Raw genomic sequence first — 19,492 nt, 5'->3', positions numbered from 1 at the left:
GCCTCAATAATGGTTTCTAGAAATATAAAGGGAAATTACTGGTGGTAGGACCTCTTGTGAGTCCGCACGGGTAGGTACCACCACCTCACCTATTCCGGCCGTGAAGCAGTAATGCGTTTCGGTTTGAAGGGCAGCGGTTGCAACTATACTGAGACCTTAAAACTTATATCTCAATGTGGGTAGCGCATTTACGTTGTAGATGTCTATGGGCTCCAGTAACCACTTAACACCAGGTGGGCTGTGAGCTCATCCACCCATCTAATCAATAATAAAAAAAAATGTACGCAATGTTACTGGAATGAACGAATGAATTGAAAATGGTTCGATCTGATGCCCAGATATTGTCAATTTTTTTTTAAATATTAAGTTTACGATAGCAGACTATAAAAATACTCGGAAATAATAGGAAGTAGTAATTGCACCACAAGGCCGAAGTCGTATCTGATGTTTACCTACTTATGATCGACAAATATTGAATCTCGTTTTTTGATAGGCAGATTTTAATTAATTTATGTACAGAACCAACGCAATACATACCAACGCATTCTAGGTTGATTTATGTGAAACAAATCGCATTAATAAAGTTGCCTTAGTTTCATCGTGATAACTTTTTAGTAAATTCATTCACCATTAATATTTTTTAATCATTAATGATTGGCGTAGATGTATGCTTGGTATAATGATAATACTATGAAGTTAGTTTGTATGAATGTATTATGTATATTTGTTTAAAATCCTCGGAAATTATTGCAACAATTACAATGCTTTTATCCAACTAAGTTTCTCGCCGGAACTTCTCAAGGAGTCGTTATTCTGATCCGGTAGTAGATTCTAGAAGCACTGCTCTCGCTAGGACTAGTGTTAGTAAATTCTCTCAAGTTTAGCTCGTGAGCTCACCTAGCTTTATGGGCGTAGCTGGAATAGCCCATTAGACTAGACTAGCGAATAGGTAAGGATAGAAAAAAAGAGCTTTTAAGAATAATAAAACGAACTTCAGCAACACTTTTTATTGAAACACCATTTAAAAGCCTTTGAACAAGAATTTATTAATAATAATTAAAATGCAGTCATGCTATATATTTTCTTTTTTGAAGTCGATTCCTCGTCCGCTTTCGCATCATCTGGCAGTAATGGCTCCAATTGGATGTTCAGATCCCTTATAGCATCATCTAGGATTTTTATTTTACCCAATAATTTTTCCGCTTGCAAGTTATAACCGGGCTCCAACATTTTCCCAGTGGGGTTCTGTTTAAAAAGATATTCGGCCTGCAATATTTTAATGGCCAATGAATCTATTATTTATCAGTACAAATACTAGGTATATGTTCGGTTAATTGGATTAATACATACGAGAAAATCTATTGGATCGTTCGGGCGAAGTTTGGCAACTTCTAATAACCCTTTTGTAAGAGTAGGAAATATGTATTGTACTAAATAGTTCCTCATCGGTTCACTGGCAGCAGCTAGAGCGGCTTCTTCCTCTTCACGCAGCAAAGCGTACAGTTCGGACTAAAATTTATTTTGTGCAATTAATTAGAAAAGTAAAAATATACATTTTTTTTATTACTTAGATGGGTGGACGAGCTTGCAGCGGTGTTAAGTGGTTACCGAAGTTCATAAACATCTACGACGTAAATGCGCCACCTACCTTGATATATCAGTTCTAAGGTCTCAGTATAGTTACAACGGCTGTCCCGCCCTTCAAACCGAAACGCATTACTGCTTCACGGCAGAAATAGGCAGGGTGGTGGTACCTACCCGCGCGGACTCACAAGAGGTCCTACCACCAGTAAATACATATCATATTACGGTTTTACTGATTGGTTTTTTATACCCAATATTCCATTTTTTCCTCCCGATCAGTCCTCATTTTATTTTCCATTTCTTTCATCAGTTTTGCTTCCTTAGACCTTAATGTCTCTAATTCCTCTTTCTCTCTTTTTTTCGTAGCTTCTGCTATGGCTAAGTATTGAAAATTAAATAATCATGAAATGTAATGTGTTATTTAAGTAATTAAAACAATTGAACTAAGAGTTCACGTTTTTACTTCTTTTTAATCTATCAATTATACTTAAATAAAATAAAAAATGTTTTTATCTACGTTACATTCATATTATCTTCGAAGGCATTCCTACTGACAAACTCATCATAAGTAGGTACATAATTAAAACTACTCTTACGGTTTAATTTCGTATTTTTTTTTATTATTTCCGATGTTTCAAATACTTTACAGTTTTAGTGGTTACTAAATCATTTAAAGAAACAAAAATGCTTCTTGATTTGTTTTTCTCTATTGTCATGGCTTGTCACGATCTTTGCAAGTGGACTTTTAACGAATACAAGGATGGTTAGAAGCATAATCATACTTTAAAAAATACAAAGAGGTCTTCTTATTTCTCTAGACTGTAAAAAGACGAATGTTTTCGAATGGTTGATTAACAATCAGATTTAAATCTAAGCTTAGGAACTCGCATCTCACAGATGGCAACTATGCATAAATAATGGGCGTCAAATTATAAATACGACGTACCAATAAGTTTCCCATAAAGACATGGCCTTCCCATTCGGAGGGCCACAGTGGTATATATGCTTTTCATAGCATAATCACAATGTTCTTTCACGGGCACCACAAGCGGGTGTATGTCAAGCTCATCAAAAAAATTCAGCGGAGTTATATCTCTCATGTCTCCTGCTCGAAATTCATTTAACCTTTTAAGAACTATTTCTTCATCCAGACGCTCATCACCTTCGGGTTGCCGCATGGCTTTTTCACAGATGAAATCGTCGGATGCTTCCAGAGATACCACAATATCTACAAAAGGTTTTTTGAGGGTAATTGTGCTGACGACTCATCGGCATGAGCAACGGTTGAGCATTTATCCGAGTTCACTAATGCCTCAAACGTGAATTCCGCTGTCTACCTTAAGACAAGAAATCAAAGTCTCAAATGAATTATTGATATGTATCATTAGCGCTCCTACTCTTCACACAACACTGTATTAAATTGTGGTATTATAATAAATATGGCAGAAGCGGTACTTCACGCTTGTTCATTGAATACTCTAAAAAACACCGACATATAGATAATATTTTTACAAGTGCTTAAGGTGTTTTTAATGTTTTTATGGTAAATCGTCTTTGTCATAATCGTTTAAAACTGTATATCAAGTTTCAGAATTTTAAAATACTTTACCATTCCTTAGAGTGGATTAGCCTAATCTAGCCTAATACACGTTATAATGGAGAAAATGTATCCTTTTGTCAGATTAACCTAAAACTACATGCGAGTATACCATAAAACAAATAAATAGATTACTATCTCTCGAAATTAAGTATCTGTAAATTGGTAGAATAAGCCACTAAAATTTGTATTCGTCTTTACATTATCATTCGGTATATGGCATAAGTCCCTTATTCGACCACGACGGGACAACACAAAGCTGTCGTAGGGCGAAACCTTATTTATCTATTCCGTGGGGCAAAACATGTCTTGTCGGATCCCGTGGATCCACTCTCGGTGCTTTTAGGCCCCTCAAGCACCGGTCACCATCCTCGTCGAACTCGTCGATTACGTCGAAGAGTTCTAGAGGGCTAGTGTCGGCAAATTGTCACCGGTTGAGCCCGTGAGTTCACCTATCCACCCGGGCTTAGCTGGAATAGCTCCTTAGGCTACCAGGTAATAGGCATGGAAAAAGTATAAATAGCGATATAAAGATTCCTTGAAACGCGCTGTTTTTTTTTCCTACCTAAGCTAATGGTCTAGACTCTAGAGAGACCATTTCAGCGTCACCGGGCGAGCAGGTGAGCTCACGGGGCTCAAACCTGACGATGTTGCTAGCACGAACCCTAGCAAGATCCGCGATTCGCAGAATCGACAAATGGATCGGAAACGCGACCCACTGAGAAAATCCAGCGAGAAACTCAGTGGGTTGTGTCTATGAGTTAATTCGCTCGTCGAGCCCTTCGTCGCAAGCGACGGGTTCGACGAGAACGATGACCGGTGCTTGGGGTACCAAAAAGCATCGTCAGTGGATCGGGAGGATTCGACATGACGTGTTTCACGCGCTATGGCTTGGTGTTATTCGTCTTAATGGAATATAAATTATACATCATATGAATTGTTAGTCTGTGTGTGTTTTTTATGTCTTTATCTACCTGATCTTTACCTGGTAATAACTTTTTCAAAACATTACTGTACAAATCAATATCTTCATCAAAATCATCTTCATTGCGCTCTTCCCCGGTCTCTGAATCTTGTTCGTCGCCTTTTTCAAATACTGACAAAAAATTACAGTAAAATTTATTTATTCACGGGGTATACTTTCCGTGAATATGCCGCGAATACAGAAAAAGTGAATATGGAAAAGCGCATTTAAAAAGGATATTCGGTTGGATGCCTACATATTGGAATTATTTTTATTAATGTGTATGTACGTACTAGTTCGATTGGCGAATAAATAAATCTTTAGCCGCGTACATAGGAAACGGGTGGTTTTTTTTTTTAAATCTGCGAATAGTGAAAACGCGAATGGAGGAAGCGCGAATAAGAAGCTTTTACTGTATTATTATTAATTATGTGAAAGTTTTATAAGTTTATCCAATAATTATGTGTATCAATTTTGGAAATATTACATGAAGAACATTGTCCTAGAGAGGTCGGGAAACCATCAAGTACCCATCCTCTATTTGTTGCCGCACGGCACAGTAATCGTTGTCTTATGTATCTGTAAATAAATAGTTCCGTTTTTACGACTGTTCAGAAGGGGAAATAAAAATTTAAAGTATTTTTAAAATGAAAAAGGTGCACCCTAGAATTTCTTCATCGTCGAGGGGGCGCCCAGTCTGGAGCATGGCCAAAGTGTGCTTCGCCGATTCTTGAAAGCCCTCTTCCTCACCAAAATCATCGTCGACTTCACTTGGTTCGGCCTCCTCACCCATTATAGGGCCTAAAGCTGCGGTTTCCCCTTTCTCCCAATGGTTTACTCGCCATGTCTTCATTCGATGGTGAATGTTATTCAAATTAAAAATATAATGAATATACATTAATACATGAAAAATTACAATTAATAGAACTTATTATGAAAAAAATAAATTGAAGACGATGTTAGAAGTTGCTCACTATTTACGATTTTCAAATAAATCTACTCCTACTAATACTATTTATAAAAGTATAAATTAATATTTTTATCAAAATAATGTTGTGGTGTGACATCCTTTAGCTATTAGGTACTTTTCATATATTTTTTATGGTTGCGTTCTATGGCATTATTAAACGATTATGAAACACATGGCTTTTTATCGAATGACAAACAGAGACAATTAAGTATGTAGGTACCTTATGTTTACACGTGTAGTGTTTACATACAGATATATAGGAACATTGAATGTACTGACCAAATCATCTATAGTATCCTGAACTATTGTCTCTGGAGAAATATACAATAATCCGTAAGATTCGCATATGAGGTTTGACAGAGTCGTCTTCCCAACCAGCGGAGGTCCGTAAACAATGACCTATCAATTTCGTAAAGACATCAACGCTTATAGGTATTCAATTGGAATTATTAAATATCCAACGCAAACATCAAATTCAAATACCTTGAAAGATTTCAAACCTCTCTCTTTTTTAAATTGATTCATTAACATCGGAACGTTTTCTGCGAATGTTTGCTCCGAAACCCACTGAAGACCCATTGTCTCAACGATAAAAGTAGGCTCCATTGTCAAATTTAGTGTTATGGAATCGTAAATTCTTTGCTATAAAATTTAAAATACTTTTAGTTAACATTAGAGTAAGGGTTTAGTTAATACTTTTTCGTTTTCAAACCATATAACCAAAATATCAAAAAAAGCAGACTTACGTCTATCTCGGGAATTAAAAAAGCATCTTCAGGTGGTATGCATGTGAACATACCCGAACCAACGATTCTTCCTAAAGCTTTCACAATCTATAAGAGTTTTTCTCTCAATTAGATATTTAATGAAACAAAAAACCAAAAAAATTCAAACCCTACCTTCAATTACCTCTCTTTGTTTGGAAATGTTTTGTTCCACAGCAAGTATGTAGAGTTTCTTGGGGAAATCCGTCACCAAGTTATACACAATTCTGTAAAACGAATGACGTTATGGCGTTAATGGCGATAATGATGTCATTATAGCAAGTGGTTTTGCTCGAGAATCACCGTGAGTAATGCAAGACCTGTGTGCTTAGTGAATTTTTTAACTTCTCGATCGCGTAAAGTTGACTCAAATTTGTATGGCGGCACACGAAGGGAAGCTTACTGGTGGTAGGTGGTAGTCCGCACGGGTACCACCACCCTGCTTATTTCTGCCGTGAAGCAGTAATGCGTTTCGGTTTGAAGGGTGGGGCCGTTGCAAGTATACTGAGACCTTAGAACTCATATCTCAAGGTGGGTGCCGGCATTTACGTTGTAGATGTCTATGGGCTTCGGTGACCACTTAACATCAGGTGGGCCATGAGCTCGTCCACCAACCTAAGCAATAAAAAAAAAACAAAGGACACAGTTTCCACAACACTGTCTTTTTAAAACGATTACAAATACATATATAAAGCTCCTTGGTTTGTGACATATGGCCCGTGAACGGTGAGCCTTAATATTAAGGCGCACCGTAATTATCTGCATTTCCTGCTGAAAGGTCATTTTGTAATACAGTTTTTGGCAGATTAAAGCTATGCATACTTACTGTGCTAAATCGATAATATTAATCAGGGGAATTATATTGCCACCACGTCCGACTGTTGGTAAAAGACGTTCACATTCCCAAGCTTTTTGAAACCAATAAAATAGCACATCCTCACGACCACCGTAAGTTATACCAGACGCAATCACTGTAGCCCTACAAAGTATTAATAAGAAAAAATATACTTAATTTTTTTTTTCTTACCTATGCTGATAGCCTTGAGAGGCTATGTCAGCTTACCCTAGCGTGTGTAGGTGAGCTCACGGGACTCAAACCGGAGAGTTGCTAACACTGACCCTAGCAAGAGCAGTGCTTCGTAAAATCTACCACCGGATCGGAAACGCGACCCACTGAGAAGATCCGGCGAGAAACTCAGTGGGCTGTGTCTGTGGGTATATTTAAAAAACCATACCACGTGATTTCAATTTTTAACCTGGATGAACACAGGTTTATCTACTTTTATTATGATAAAAAATGACCCGGGCAAAGCTGGGTATAAATAACTTCTATAGTAAATAAGGCAGTGCTGCTTGCTGATTCATGATTTTACGTACCAAATAATCTTTAATTCGACTGGTACTTTATGGACCAAAGAACAAGACAAATATCTCATTATAAGGCAACGTTTTTTATCCCATCTGAATTACAGATTTAACACAAGTGAAACTGTGGAGTCTGTCTAATATAAAATAAAATCATTTTTTCTATGGTTTGCCACCACTGCTCCATGATGACAAGAGCAGCAACGATTTCTTGAGAGAGAGGAAGTCGCTTTAATGTAATCCGCGTCCCATGAAAATCTATGAAGGACACTAGCCTTAGATTTGTTGAAACAAAATTGCAATCGAGAATGTGATTAAGAAACGGGTGGGTGTAATGTCGGACTATACAGCCACCAACTATTCGTACCAACTATTCCATTCTAACCACTGAGCATGTTTTTGTATTTCTACACGGCACTAGGTATATTAAAGACTATGGTTTTTAATTATATCAAAGTGTAACAAGTTACTTACGAAAAGGATTTAACTACCTGATTTGGGATTTATATTTTCTAGCAATAGCAATCACATCATTTTCAATGTCATAGTGAATTTTGTAATTAGGATGTGGCTTCCTTTTGCGGAAATCACTTTCTAAGAAAGGTAAATCTGGGGTATCCTAAAAAGTTATTATTAAAATATAGGGTTAGATATATTTAAACTCGTTTGTCGTTATTTTTCGCTTTAAGAGCTTGTCCAGAAGGAGTGAATTCGCCGCGATTCTCTCGTGCGTATCACGCGCGACCATTTCGCCCAGAAAGAGCGTACCTACGCGCGAGCATTTGGGGACGAATTTAGTCAGTACGAACTATAAAGCTTACCGTCGCTAGAGAGACAAAAACGGAGGGAAAATAATATAATCACGCGCGAGTCGAGATTCTGGCGTAGTGCACGCGATTTACGCGCGTATTTTAAATTCGCGCGATGCTTGTGGACGCGATGTATTGGTGCCTAGTATAGTAGGTAAGTGGCACGTAAGTTGGCAAGGTTTTGGTGTAGTGAGGATAATGTCGGGCATAGTGCACATTGCAACAAAAAATGGTCACTTTTATTGCCCGCATATAATTTAATTTAATTTAATTTTTTATTTGCCATAATTTGTCTTTAAGCCTGTGTGTTTAGATGAAAGTTAAAGAAAAGAGAGGAATTCGTTAAGTGTATTAGGTGTTATAAATAAAATACAATTAAAAGTTAAGAAGTTTATTTAAAAAAATATACTTAATATTAAAAATTATGTGTCGCCGTCGTCACTATCATTTTCTAATAGTGCTACCCCTTGGATTAAATTTATGGTAGCACCTGAGCTGGTAGAAGGAGTTGGCTCCTCATCGTTGACATAACGAAGAGTCGCTGTCGTCACTGGCGTAAATAATAAAACGCTCAGTGACTGAATCGACTATATGGTCATTGGTATTTGGTCCTGGCATTGCAAACAAATTTAAAAGAATAACACTCGTAACAAAAACTAAATTTAAAACAATAATAACAACTCGTAACAAAAACTCAATATAAACAAAGGGTTCTACAATTTAGTAAGCGCATGTGTAACCAGGAGCGAACGGAACGTGGACGAGGTGCGGGAGGGGAGGGTCGACTGACTCACCAATTGCGCGCTCGGAACGGTGCTACGTCTTTCCCCGCGTCCCGCTTGACAACCAAAGAGACCTAAAAAGCGACTTTGCGCATCTATCGACTCTTGCCAAGTTACGTGCCGGGGACTATATCTCACTAACGCCCGAATGATTTCGCGCGAAACATTTCGCGGCGAATTCGCCCTTTCTGGAGCAAGTCTAAGTTAAAACAAAACATACTGGGTCTAATGGCTTTGTGCAACCCCATGTTAGAACAGTCGAAATCAGAAGGAGACATCGTTTTTTCGAATCTTCAGCAGTTTCGTCGTCAGTTGCTACATCGGGTTTCGTTTGCGTTTCCAAGTAGTCTTTCAGGACTAAAAAACATTGCGTACATTTTTATTGCTTAGATGGATGGACGAGCTCACAGCCCACCTGGTGTTAAGTGGTTACTGGAGCCCATAGACATCTACAACGTAAATGCGCCACCCACCTCGAGATATAAGTTCTAAAATCTCAGTATAGTTACAACGGCTACCCCCCACCCTTCGAACCGAAACGCATTACTGCTTCACGGCGGAAATAGGCAGGGGGTGGTGGTACCTACCCGTGCGGACTCCCAAGAGGTCCTACCACCAGTGATTACGCAAATTATAAATTTGCGGGTTTGATTTTTATTACACGATGTTATTCCTTCACCGTGGAAGTCAATCGTGAACATTTGTTGAGTACGTATTGCATACATTACCAATTTTAAGTTATGACAATGATAATAAATTTGTACTGCTGAATAAATTGAGCATTTGGTTATTTAGGGCGTTTTCTGAATGTTCTAAGTACTATTATGTAGGTTATTTTTCCCTACTTATGCTGATAGCCTTGAGAGGCTATTTCAGCTTCACCCTAACGTGTGTAGGTGAGCTCACGGGGCTCAAACCAGAGTGTTGCTAACACTGACCCTAGCAAGAGTAGTGCTTCGCAGAATCTACCACCGGATCGGAAACGCGACCCACTGAGAAGATGCGGCGAGCAACTCAGTGGGCTGTGTCTATGGGTTAATTTGCTCGTCGAGCCCTTCGTCGCAAGCGACGGGTTCGACGAGGACGGTGACCGGTGCTTGTGGTGCCTAAAAGCACCGTTAATGGATCGGGAGGATCCGTAATGACGTGCTTTGGGCGACGTCGACTGTTTACCATTCGGTCTACAGGATCGGGTATGTAGTTTCCAGCGGCCACGACAAGAGGGTTCTCATGTCGTACCGCCTTCTCGAAAATGATGCCGACTGTAGATACTTACTGACAGAGTCGAGCTCCAGGTCATCGTGGAGATCCACGTTCCTCAGGAACCATGGTGCTCGGACGGCTATCCTGCAAAATCGGGATTGAATAATCTGAAGGGGCTTCAAGTTGGTGCGGGCCGCGTGAGCGAACACTACGCTTGCATACGTCATGACGGGGCGTAAACAGTAACTTCTTATTATTTTAACAATAGCGCAATCCGGATTGCAATCAATTAGATCGTTAATTTTCGTCGTCCTCACATAGTTTAAAGCGATATATGTACTTACGTGCAAGATAATCCTTGGCAATTTTATGTTCATCTTTGTCACAGCTGATATCAATTATAACTGTTCCGCAAGTAAGCATTTTAGGCAAAGCTTCTGTTTTATCTATAACTCTTGCTACATTATCAAGTGTCTTAATCTTGGAATCCGTTACTGTGCCTAATCACAATAAGTTTAATAATAAATATAATAATTTTCAAGACTACTTAGTGGTATTTAGTTGAATCTTAATTAGTATCTTAAAAGCGCATACTGGTATTTTCTTTTTAAGCGGTCTGATGGTAAGAAAGATTGTTATGATAATAGTTTTAAATGTTTTAGGCGTAGTAGCAATGGCGACGCGTGACAGAACGGTCTGGTTTAGCGGTATGAGACCTTCGCCAGCTACCTTCCACTTGGATTTGCACGGCTGTGCCTTAGTGTATCGTTTGGCTAAGTTAATAAAAAAATAGTTTGCTTTTTTTAGTTTCGGAAAGGTCCCAAGTTTTTGAATATCAAACGTACGAATTTCAAACTCTACTTGCAACATTTACTTGAACTAAAAGGTCAGACATTGCATGAACTTGTTAGTTATGACATAATATTACTGAAAATAGAATAATTTACCTATAATTTCATAAATTTCTGCCGGTGGTACTTGCGATCCTGTGTCAATGTCTTCTCCCAGAACCGTTTCCGATTGTTCCTTCGTTGGTACATTACGCTCCAAAATTTTTGAAACGGCTTTTAAAATTTGCTCTCCTTGATATGAATCTAAATTGTTAATGAAATAGCGTCGATGCGAAAATAAATTGCTTGTATCAGTAACCGAAGGAATTTTCTCTACAGACCTTTTCATTTTTTTTTAAATGTTATGGACATAGATTATACACTTAATATATTAGAGAGTTATGGAGCATATATAGTTATTATACGCACAGATACTTAAAATTAAAGACAAGCAATGTTAATATAATTATTTTTAATTAATAATCGTAAATAAAGGTTCAATTGAAGCTGTGGAGAGTGTCTATTGGCATTTTCCGATGTTAGCAAAGACAAATTATGTTTGACAGTGCTATTTTAATTTACAACAAAGGTTTAAAGTTAGTTCTATTGAGTTTTCATTTTTGGAACGATGTTCGGATAATACTACTTACTATTAAGTTTATTCTATATTAGTTTGACTCATTTGTTTGGGATAATGGCATTATCACATCACAGACGTGCAGTTGAATAAAGGCCCATCCAATCACCAGCAGCAGTGTTCGAGTTCCAATCTCACAGTTTGAAACCTCTGGGTCTACGAAGAGATTGGTTCTGTATTTGGTAGCATGTGTCCGATGAAGTGTTCCAAAGATATGTTCAAGATATTTCTGCCATGTACATTTTCATAAAGACAGTCAGTCTCCTTTGAAAATGAGTTCAGATTATTGTTTATAAAAAAATATAAAGTATATTGAGTTTCAATAAAAATATTGGATCAAAATTAGTAAAATTAAATCTAACATTAAAAATGGCGCTATAAACAGGGCCTAGTTGTACTCGTCGAACTCGGTAAAGAGTTAGACTTGCAAACTAACTTTAGCATCAGCCTGTTGAATTTTTGTCCGCGGGTCGCGATTCCGATCCCGTAGTAGATTCATTCAAGTAAAAACCTTAATATAGTATTAATAGAAACACATTTGAAGATAAAACCATTTATTACTTTCTTAAAATGTAAAATACTGTAGATATATTCAGATATAGAGGCGACTTAATTCCATTACAAATAATTACATCGAGTAAGTACATACGTTTACATTTGTAGTCCTAAGTACCTATATTAGGAATATAAAAATACATATATAATTAAAATGTATATTTTAATAACCATTTTAGACATAAAATATTCGTTGCTTTTTTTTCTTCAAAACTATTTTTCGAAAACTTAGGTACTATCTTATGTGTCTACGTCATTGAGGCTCATAAATGTCGGTCGAATGAGTCGGTGAGATCACCTCCTAGTAAGCTTTTCGTCGCTTAACGAGGCCAAAAAAAATCGCTATTCAAACTATGAATTAAACTTTAACTTATAATTCATTTCTGACACACTTTTAAGTCGATAAAATGAAAAGTTGGAAACTTACAAAACGCGTATTTTTTCAAAACAAGGAAAAGATGCGCGTGCAAAATTTGTTTTACCCTATTTATTGAAGGTCTAAAAAGATGACACACGTATGCTGATAAACTCAGTGACAAATTATTAATAACTTAGCTAAGAATTATAAAACATATTGTAGCGATAATGGGGGAATTACAGATATTATTCATTCATACCTTCAACAATATTGATAAATACGGTAATTTTTATTTAAAACCGTTAAACTCGGAAATAAATAGATTGTTTCAAGCAGCAACTTAATTTTGAATTTTATTGTATGTCTTTAAGGCGTAAATTTTTTTGTACGGTCTCTTGAACAAAACTAAAGTTAACCAACTTGAATATAGATTGCATTATTTTTGTTCGAATCAATGTTGCATATAAACTCAGGATGTCCTATTATATGAAATTTAGATGGCAAAAAAGCTCCTGCCAACTTTTTTGGCCGTTGAAGGTAGACCAACCTACGGGCTAATTGATCAGTCGTTACCGTCGTGCGGTCCTCGGCATGTACTACGAAGGTAGTCTATTCTTACGTATAGATTCAAATACAAGTTACTCATGAGGTTAACATTTTGCACCACTTAACTCTGTTCATTTGTAACATATCTTATACGAAGCCAATTTGAATTTGTATGATGACGTCATAATATCTTATCCGAGGCCAATTTGTATGATGACGTCATAGAAAAAATCAACATACATGCTATGTGCCGCCACTCACATCAATTTTATCAGACTTTCCTTGTAATACGTGAAAAGCTTTCAAGAATCTGTCATTTAAATTAATGTTGGGCAATAAATTATTGAAAAGAAAGTCTACCTACTTAATAATAATTATTGTATTAACTAATTGTAAATTAAATAAATAAATGCAACATAAAACCGTAAAGGTATCCCAGGTTATGTCTGAAACTTCTATTTCTTTGCATTTGAACATGTATAACCACTATCAAGATGTTAAACTAATTTTAATCAGATAGTCATATAAACTAAAAAACCGATTTACGGCGACGACAGTAACTTACAATTGAACCACTTGACGAAAAACCATTTTTTTAATAGAATGAAGTATGAACTGGACTCTACACCGGGGAAACATTTAATAAAATATTTAAATCTCTATTCATCCATTCACGTGTGGTGATTATTATATACTATACTACATTACTTTACATGGAAAGTAGATTAGAAAGAGATACATCTCATATGGTTTAGGAAGTCTAAAAGTGCCTAAAATAAATAGCATTAAGCACATTTTTGTAAGTAGAATGGTATTTCTGCATGACTGAATGAACCTATTTCCTGATAATTTTATTTTGTTCATTTAAATACAGCTGATTTATGTATACATTGTAACTTTTTGTTGAGTACTTTTAATAAAGCTTCGAAAAATTTTAATTTCAAAAAAATTCAAATGGCAATCATTTGGGCACTAATATGATCACCAGGATCATATTGTAAAACTTAACTTGTAACTGCATTTTCCTTGTGACTGCTGGAATTTGGTTTAAAATGGTATTCCAGTAAGCACAGAAAGTCACCTTAATACTTGTTAGGAACACTTTTTATTAACCAGGTAGTCCTGATACCTATGACTCCCTGGACCAAGACCACTTAAGTGTTCAGACAATATATTTACTGTCTAAGTAGGTTCTGTTATCAATTGAATTAAGCACAGTTAATATTTTAAACAATAATCTCAAAACCACTTCACGAATAATAATAAATGAATGTTGTTTTATCTATCATATAATTATTGTTTAAGTACAAAATAGCAGCCTTATGTTCATAGTTGTAGATCCTTAACTTTTTTTAATCCATCAGGTGAAATCAAAAATCCAATGAGTATTGATTACAATGAAGGAAATTGACATGTTTATGGCACCTTAACTGATGGGTATAATACTGAAAGATATCTTTTAAATTGTACTTATTTAATTGTAGTTTATTTCCATAATTCTATAGTTTTATTATAGGACGGTTTCATTGCAAGACATCATGATCTTGAGCAGAATATGGAATGTTATATTGGGTCCCTTTGAATGCATTCAATAAAATGCTAAATACTTATGCTTATAACACACACTTAAGGAAATATTTTTCTAAATCTAAATTAAGTTGTGATATAAATGTATAAAATGAATGATAAATAATAATAAAAATTAAGTACATTTAAATGATTTTCATACCATATAATTATCGTCATTAAATTCATAAGCTAAATACTATCAGACGATTTTCCTATATATAATTGCGAGCACCTTAACACTTACACTTATAAGGCATTAAATCTAAGGCACTAAAACTTATATTTCGATAAAAATCACATAAAATAAGAAATAAATAACATCAATATTGTCATTTTATAAAGGAAATAAATTATTCCAAATTAACCCGAATAAATCTCTTTCAAAAACAAAATAAAAATTACTAGTTTATGGGACAGTATTACTACTTTCTTGCTGTAAATTAAAGCTGTGTTGTAATAACTGATTTACGATGGATGATAGTAATCTCCTTCTCACCAATACCTGAAGGAGAACTCGGCTCAGAACTTACCAACCATGGAGAAAGTGCCGACATTGTATGCAACTTTGGAGTTATTTCCTCTTTCTTTTCCGTTTGCTTTGTAGGTAAAATTTTATTAGCTACTTGTTGATTCGGTTCCACAACCACAATTGACACATATGCAGAGCCGGTCTGATTGGTGACAGCTGGTTCAGCCAATACTTTTGGTGAGTTAGGTCCGGATACATTTCCATTTGTTGTTTCAGAACTTATCTTAGTATCAAGATCTGAGAGTTTTAAGCCATTGTTTCCTTTTAAAATCCTTGAACTGAAAAAAAAGAATTTATTTATTCATAAATTTGTTTAATATAATTTGTACTTTAAAATAATAACTTGTGTGTAAAATTATTTGTTGTGTGTCTAATGTTTATAATTTCGTACATACATCTTACTCTGCTCATTTATCGATGTAAAACTATCTTTTGGCTCTGCTACATGATCAGAAACTGAAGATAGTTTTGTATCATTTTGGGTGTCTAATAGATCAGGTTCAACATTCGATTTTTGTGACTTTGCACTACTCTTCCTTGACAGTGCATCAACATCTGAAGCTGGAGAAATGGTAGCAGTTTCTGCAGAGTTATTGTGTGTTTCATCATTAGTTTCTGACGGATTTACTTCAGATTTCGTACTGTTTTGTTTCTCACGTTCTCTTAAAACATGGCTTTGTCTACGTGCAAACCTCTGGCTTGGCCTTCTCTCAAACTGTACAGTACGACGGGCACGGTTCTGTTGTGTGGTCTGATATTCAGTCTTACCAGAATACTGAAATCTCGAACCCATTCTGAAGAAATTTTGACGAGCTGATGGTCCTTTAACTGGTGCTCTTAGGCGGAAAAATGTGTGATATTCAACAGCACATTTCCAAAGATGTTTACAAGCTTTTTCATTATGTAATCGAAAAACAAAGGTATGTTCTTGTTCGTGTCCCTGATCATCATCTTCTACAACTATCAGAGTTAATTTCTTCTTCTTGAAGTCTAGCTTTGTTATCTTGGGCCAAAAGAAGAGCCCAATTGTCTGTTGTGCTTCAAATACAAGAATGCCAGTAGGAGTTAAGCCAAGGCGATACTCACACCCATCCTTTCCAAGAACAATGTGCATATCAACACCATACATTTCAAGCCATTTTGCTTTGTTCAAATAATTGACTTCAGCTTGAGCTGGAGTGAGACCTTTGTACTTTTTGAATTCCTCTAATATTTCAATTTCCATTTCTTCACTTTGATTGGGTACAAATCTAAATTCTGACACTGTTGCTGGTGTGTGTACAGTGTCATCATAATCCCCCAGTTCAGATTGCAAAGATAAAGCAGCTAATTCCACAGCAGTAGTATTAGGACATTGTAACCTACTCTCTAGTAAATCTTTTTTGAGTTGTAAAAAGAATTGATATCGAGTCAACTCTTCCCGAAGATTATTAGGCTCAGAAGAATAAAATTTAACTCTAAGTCTGAGTGTATAAGGAGGGCCAATCTTTATCTGTTTCTTTATGGTTTTAGTAGGATCAAGCCAATGTTTCACATTATTTGTATCAGTGAATTGTAATCCAAAATAATCTTTCTCTATTAAATCTAAAGAATAAAAAACTTGTTCATAGAGTTCAGCGGCACTAGCTTTTTTGGACAAATTTATAGTTAAATCAGTATCATCCAATAACAAGACTTTACATTGTATTAGATTCTTATTGTTAGTATTTTTTTGCCCCTGTTTGTTTCTACTTTTGCTTGAAGAACGCCCTCTTGTTAAAAACTTTAGCATTTTGCTAATTATATCCTAAAATAAAAAAAATATATAGTTTATTAATGATTTTTACTTTAAATAATAATTGCATTAAGAACCATAATAGCCTAATTAGAAAAAAAATAAACATAGACATAAAAGAGCTTAGTGTCGTTAAACGAATTCAAATTCGGTTCGATTTTCAAAAAATATTACAACTTAAACAAATGATGTTATCACTACTGCATTGATCCACCCATTTATTTTATACTCATAAAGGTGGTGATGTATAAATTTAATTAATAGATTCGTTTTAATCAAGGGCATTCAATCGAAAAGCATAAGTTATTATTGTAACTATGTTATATCCATAAAACATTCCGAACTTCAACGTCTACGAAAGTAAATGCCATGCCCACGATCATTTTGACATCATTCGGATCTGTGATTTAATAATATTGAGCGACTATTTTAAAAATATTTCGCAAAGAACTATTTAGCAAGTGCTTACCTGAAAGTTACTAAAATAATATTTTTAGTTCTCTGGGACGGACTAATATTACCTAATGAATAAACATTGCAATAGCATTCAATCTGCAAAACTGGCGTTTACAAATGTAGGTATATACACTTATGTAGTTAATTAAGTGTATAATCTATGGTACATAGATTATCACTCACTATGCCGTGCTAGGGGGAAGCTGGCTCACTGAACTTAGCCTCCCTTTTTTTGATTTTCGGATTTTTTTATTTTTAATTATTTGTTCGTCGTTTGTTCGTTGATGATCGAATGTAAAAATTGTTTGTTCGTCTTTTTTATAATAATAATAATAATAATAATAATAATAATAATAAAGCCTTTATTCAGACAAATACATTTTTTTTTACATATACAATTATTATTTCATTTTATTAGTTTTTTTACTATGTTTTAAGTAAGTAGTGGTATTAATATTAATTACATTTTTATGGATTTTTTTCTTTTTCACCTAAATTATTATTAGTTTTTGTCTGTTTGTCTATTATAGACCTAGGCCTCCTCCAACTGCCTCCATAAGCTTCTATTTTCAGCTGTTCTGGTCCATGTGCTTCCCGCAACTGCCTTAATGTCGTCCACCCATCTCCGAAATGGTTTACCTCGGTTTCTTTTTCTGTCTCTCGGATACCTGTTCTCTTATAGTATGCCCCGTCCACTTCCATTTAAGTTTCCTTATTGTAACTGAGACATCCTCTGTTTGAGTTTGTTTTTTAATTGTTGATGTTCTTATTTTGTCTGATAATCTTTTCCCCTTCATGCTCCTCTCTATAGCATTTTGACAAACTTCTAATCTTCGAGCATGTGCCTTTGTTAGGGCCCATGTTTGACATCCGTATGTAAGGACAGGGAGGATGCAGGTGTTGAAGAGTTTCCTTTTAATGGTTATGCTTGTTTCATTGTTTTTCATCACTTTTTTTAGATTCCATATTCGTCTTTCTATTTCTTTTGAAGTGAGGTCTGACGGCGATTTTATTTGGCCTAGGTAAACGTATTCATCAACATATTCAATAGTGTTGCTGTTCATAGTTATGGGGTATTTTATATCGTTAGTTATAGCTTTAGTCTTCTGAGTGTTCATAATCAGCCCTATCTTCCGACTTTCCTCATTTGATTCTCCAAGCATTGCTTGAAGTTCATTTTTTGTTGGTGAAAAGATTATCAAGTTATCTGCAAATCTTAAATGGGTTAAGTTGTCTCCATCTATTGATAGCCCTCTTGTTTCCCAGTTTAATTGACGAAAAACGTTCTCCAGAACCGCAGCAACTTCGGTGACAAAGGATCTCCTTGACGGACTCCTCTTTATTCTTCATTTCTTCACTTTCTTTTCTTCTTCACCTTTTTATTCTTCACTTTCTCTTTCTGTTTTTATTTTAGCTGTGCTACTGTTGTATAAATTGCAAAATAAAATCCTGTTTAAAGAGTTTAGATATACTAAGTTCATTCTTCCATATTAAATGAATTTCTACTACATGTTCCTGCAATATATTTCTTGCACTTATAAATAATTATCATTTCAACAAAAACAGATTTTGTGTGCATACATTTCCATTTTTTGAACTACGCACTGAATTTAGGAATTATAAATTTATTACAAAATACAAGTATCATTACTATCTCCTATTGCATGGTAATGAATAGTATCATTTTAACACGAAAGTTGTACTCCTAAAATATTCTTAGAGTAATTAGAAATCACTGAAATTTCTATAAGCTTGTTAATATTTAATATCATTAAAAATAACTGAATTTATTAAAACCGCGGTAATCGTACTTTAACAACTAATTGGCCGTCTTCACTGACATTTTTTTTGTTGAAGTATTGTTGAAGTTTGTTGAAGTTTTCAATATTTTTTTCTATCTTTTATCTACAAAATAACTAGACAGTATAAACGCACTTGATAACAAAACGCTAGTAAATACGGCCATTGCCAGCTGACTAACAAAACCGATGCATGTGCAAGGAAGGCGTGAGGTGATGGTTTGCTTATTAGATATAAAATAATTAATAATTGGGAATTTAATTGTTTTTATGATCGAAAAATCACCAACAGTCGTCGAACAAACGATAATTGACCAAAGTTAATTAATTTGAGTGATAAAAATAAACATATCTAGTAAAGGGATCCAACTTAAAGGTGAGCATTTGTTTAATTAATTATA

The 19,492-nt window shown here is 35.3% G+C and overlaps 2 protein-coding genes across 2 annotated transcripts; both read right to left on the bottom strand.

Annotated features, from left to right (window-relative positions):
- Positions 1 to 992: 992 nt before the first annotated feature.
- On the bottom strand, positions 993 to 11,809 carry LOC101738098 (adenylate kinase 7). The gene is made up of 16 exons (XM_021351780.3): positions 10,986 to 11,809; positions 10,383 to 10,538; positions 9,056 to 9,192; positions 7,736 to 7,863; positions 6,706 to 6,858; positions 6,025 to 6,106; positions 5,862 to 5,948; positions 5,599 to 5,757; positions 5,395 to 5,514; positions 4,808 to 4,992; positions 4,633 to 4,724; positions 4,167 to 4,277; positions 2,531 to 2,812; positions 1,835 to 1,962; positions 1,351 to 1,509; positions 993 to 1,266 (listed from the first exon to the last, which is right to left on the bottom strand). Exons 1-16 carry the CDS (start codon positions 11,215 to 11,217, stop codon positions 1,057 to 1,059), a joined length of 2,421 nt encoding a protein of 806 aa, XP_021207455.1. The 5' UTR covers positions 11,218 to 11,809; the 3' UTR covers positions 993 to 1,056.
- Positions 11,810 to 12,042: 233 nt separating this feature from the next.
- LOC101743193 (band 4.1-like protein 5) lies at positions 12,043 to 17,462 on the bottom strand. The gene is made up of 3 exons (XM_004931820.5): positions 17,306 to 17,462; positions 15,458 to 16,848; positions 12,043 to 15,340 (listed from the first exon to the last, which is right to left on the bottom strand). Exons 2-3 carry the CDS (start codon positions 16,831 to 16,833, stop codon positions 14,974 to 14,976), a joined length of 1,743 nt encoding a protein of 580 aa, XP_004931877.1. The 5' UTR covers positions 16,834 to 16,848; positions 17,306 to 17,462; the 3' UTR covers positions 12,043 to 14,973.
- Between the last annotated feature and the right edge of the window lie 2,030 nt (positions 17,463 to 19,492).

Source organism: Bombyx mori, chromosome 22 (assembly GCF_030269925.1).
Source record: "Bombyx mori chromosome 22, ASM3026992v2".
Taxonomy (NCBI): Eukaryota; Metazoa; Arthropoda; class Insecta; order Lepidoptera; family Bombycidae; genus Bombyx; species Bombyx mori.
This window is presented reverse-complemented; position numbering and strand designations above follow the sequence as displayed.

Excerpts from the sequence above, each read along its gene's own strand:
- LOC101738098 (XM_021351780.3), bottom strand. The coding sequence starts at position 11,217 with ATGAAAAGGTCTGTAGAGAAAATTCCTTCGGTTACTGATACAAGCAAT. Across the intron at positions 10,539-10,985 it reads AGAAATTTATGAAATTATAG|GCACAGTAACGGATTCCAAG; the intron begins GTAAATTATTCT and ends TATTGTGATTAG. Across the intron at positions 4,725-4,807 it reads GACGATGAAGAAATTCTAGG|ATACATAAGACAACGATTAC; the intron begins GTGCACCTTTTT and ends ATTTATTTACAG.
- LOC101743193 (XM_004931820.5), bottom strand. The coding sequence starts at position 16,833 with ATGCTAAAGTTTTTAACAAGAGGGCGTTCTTCAAGCAAAAGTAGAAAC. Across the intron at positions 15,341-15,457 it reads ATAAATGAGCAGAGTAAGAT|TTCAAGGATTTTAAAAGGAA; the intron begins GTATGTACGAAA and ends CTTTTTTTTCAG.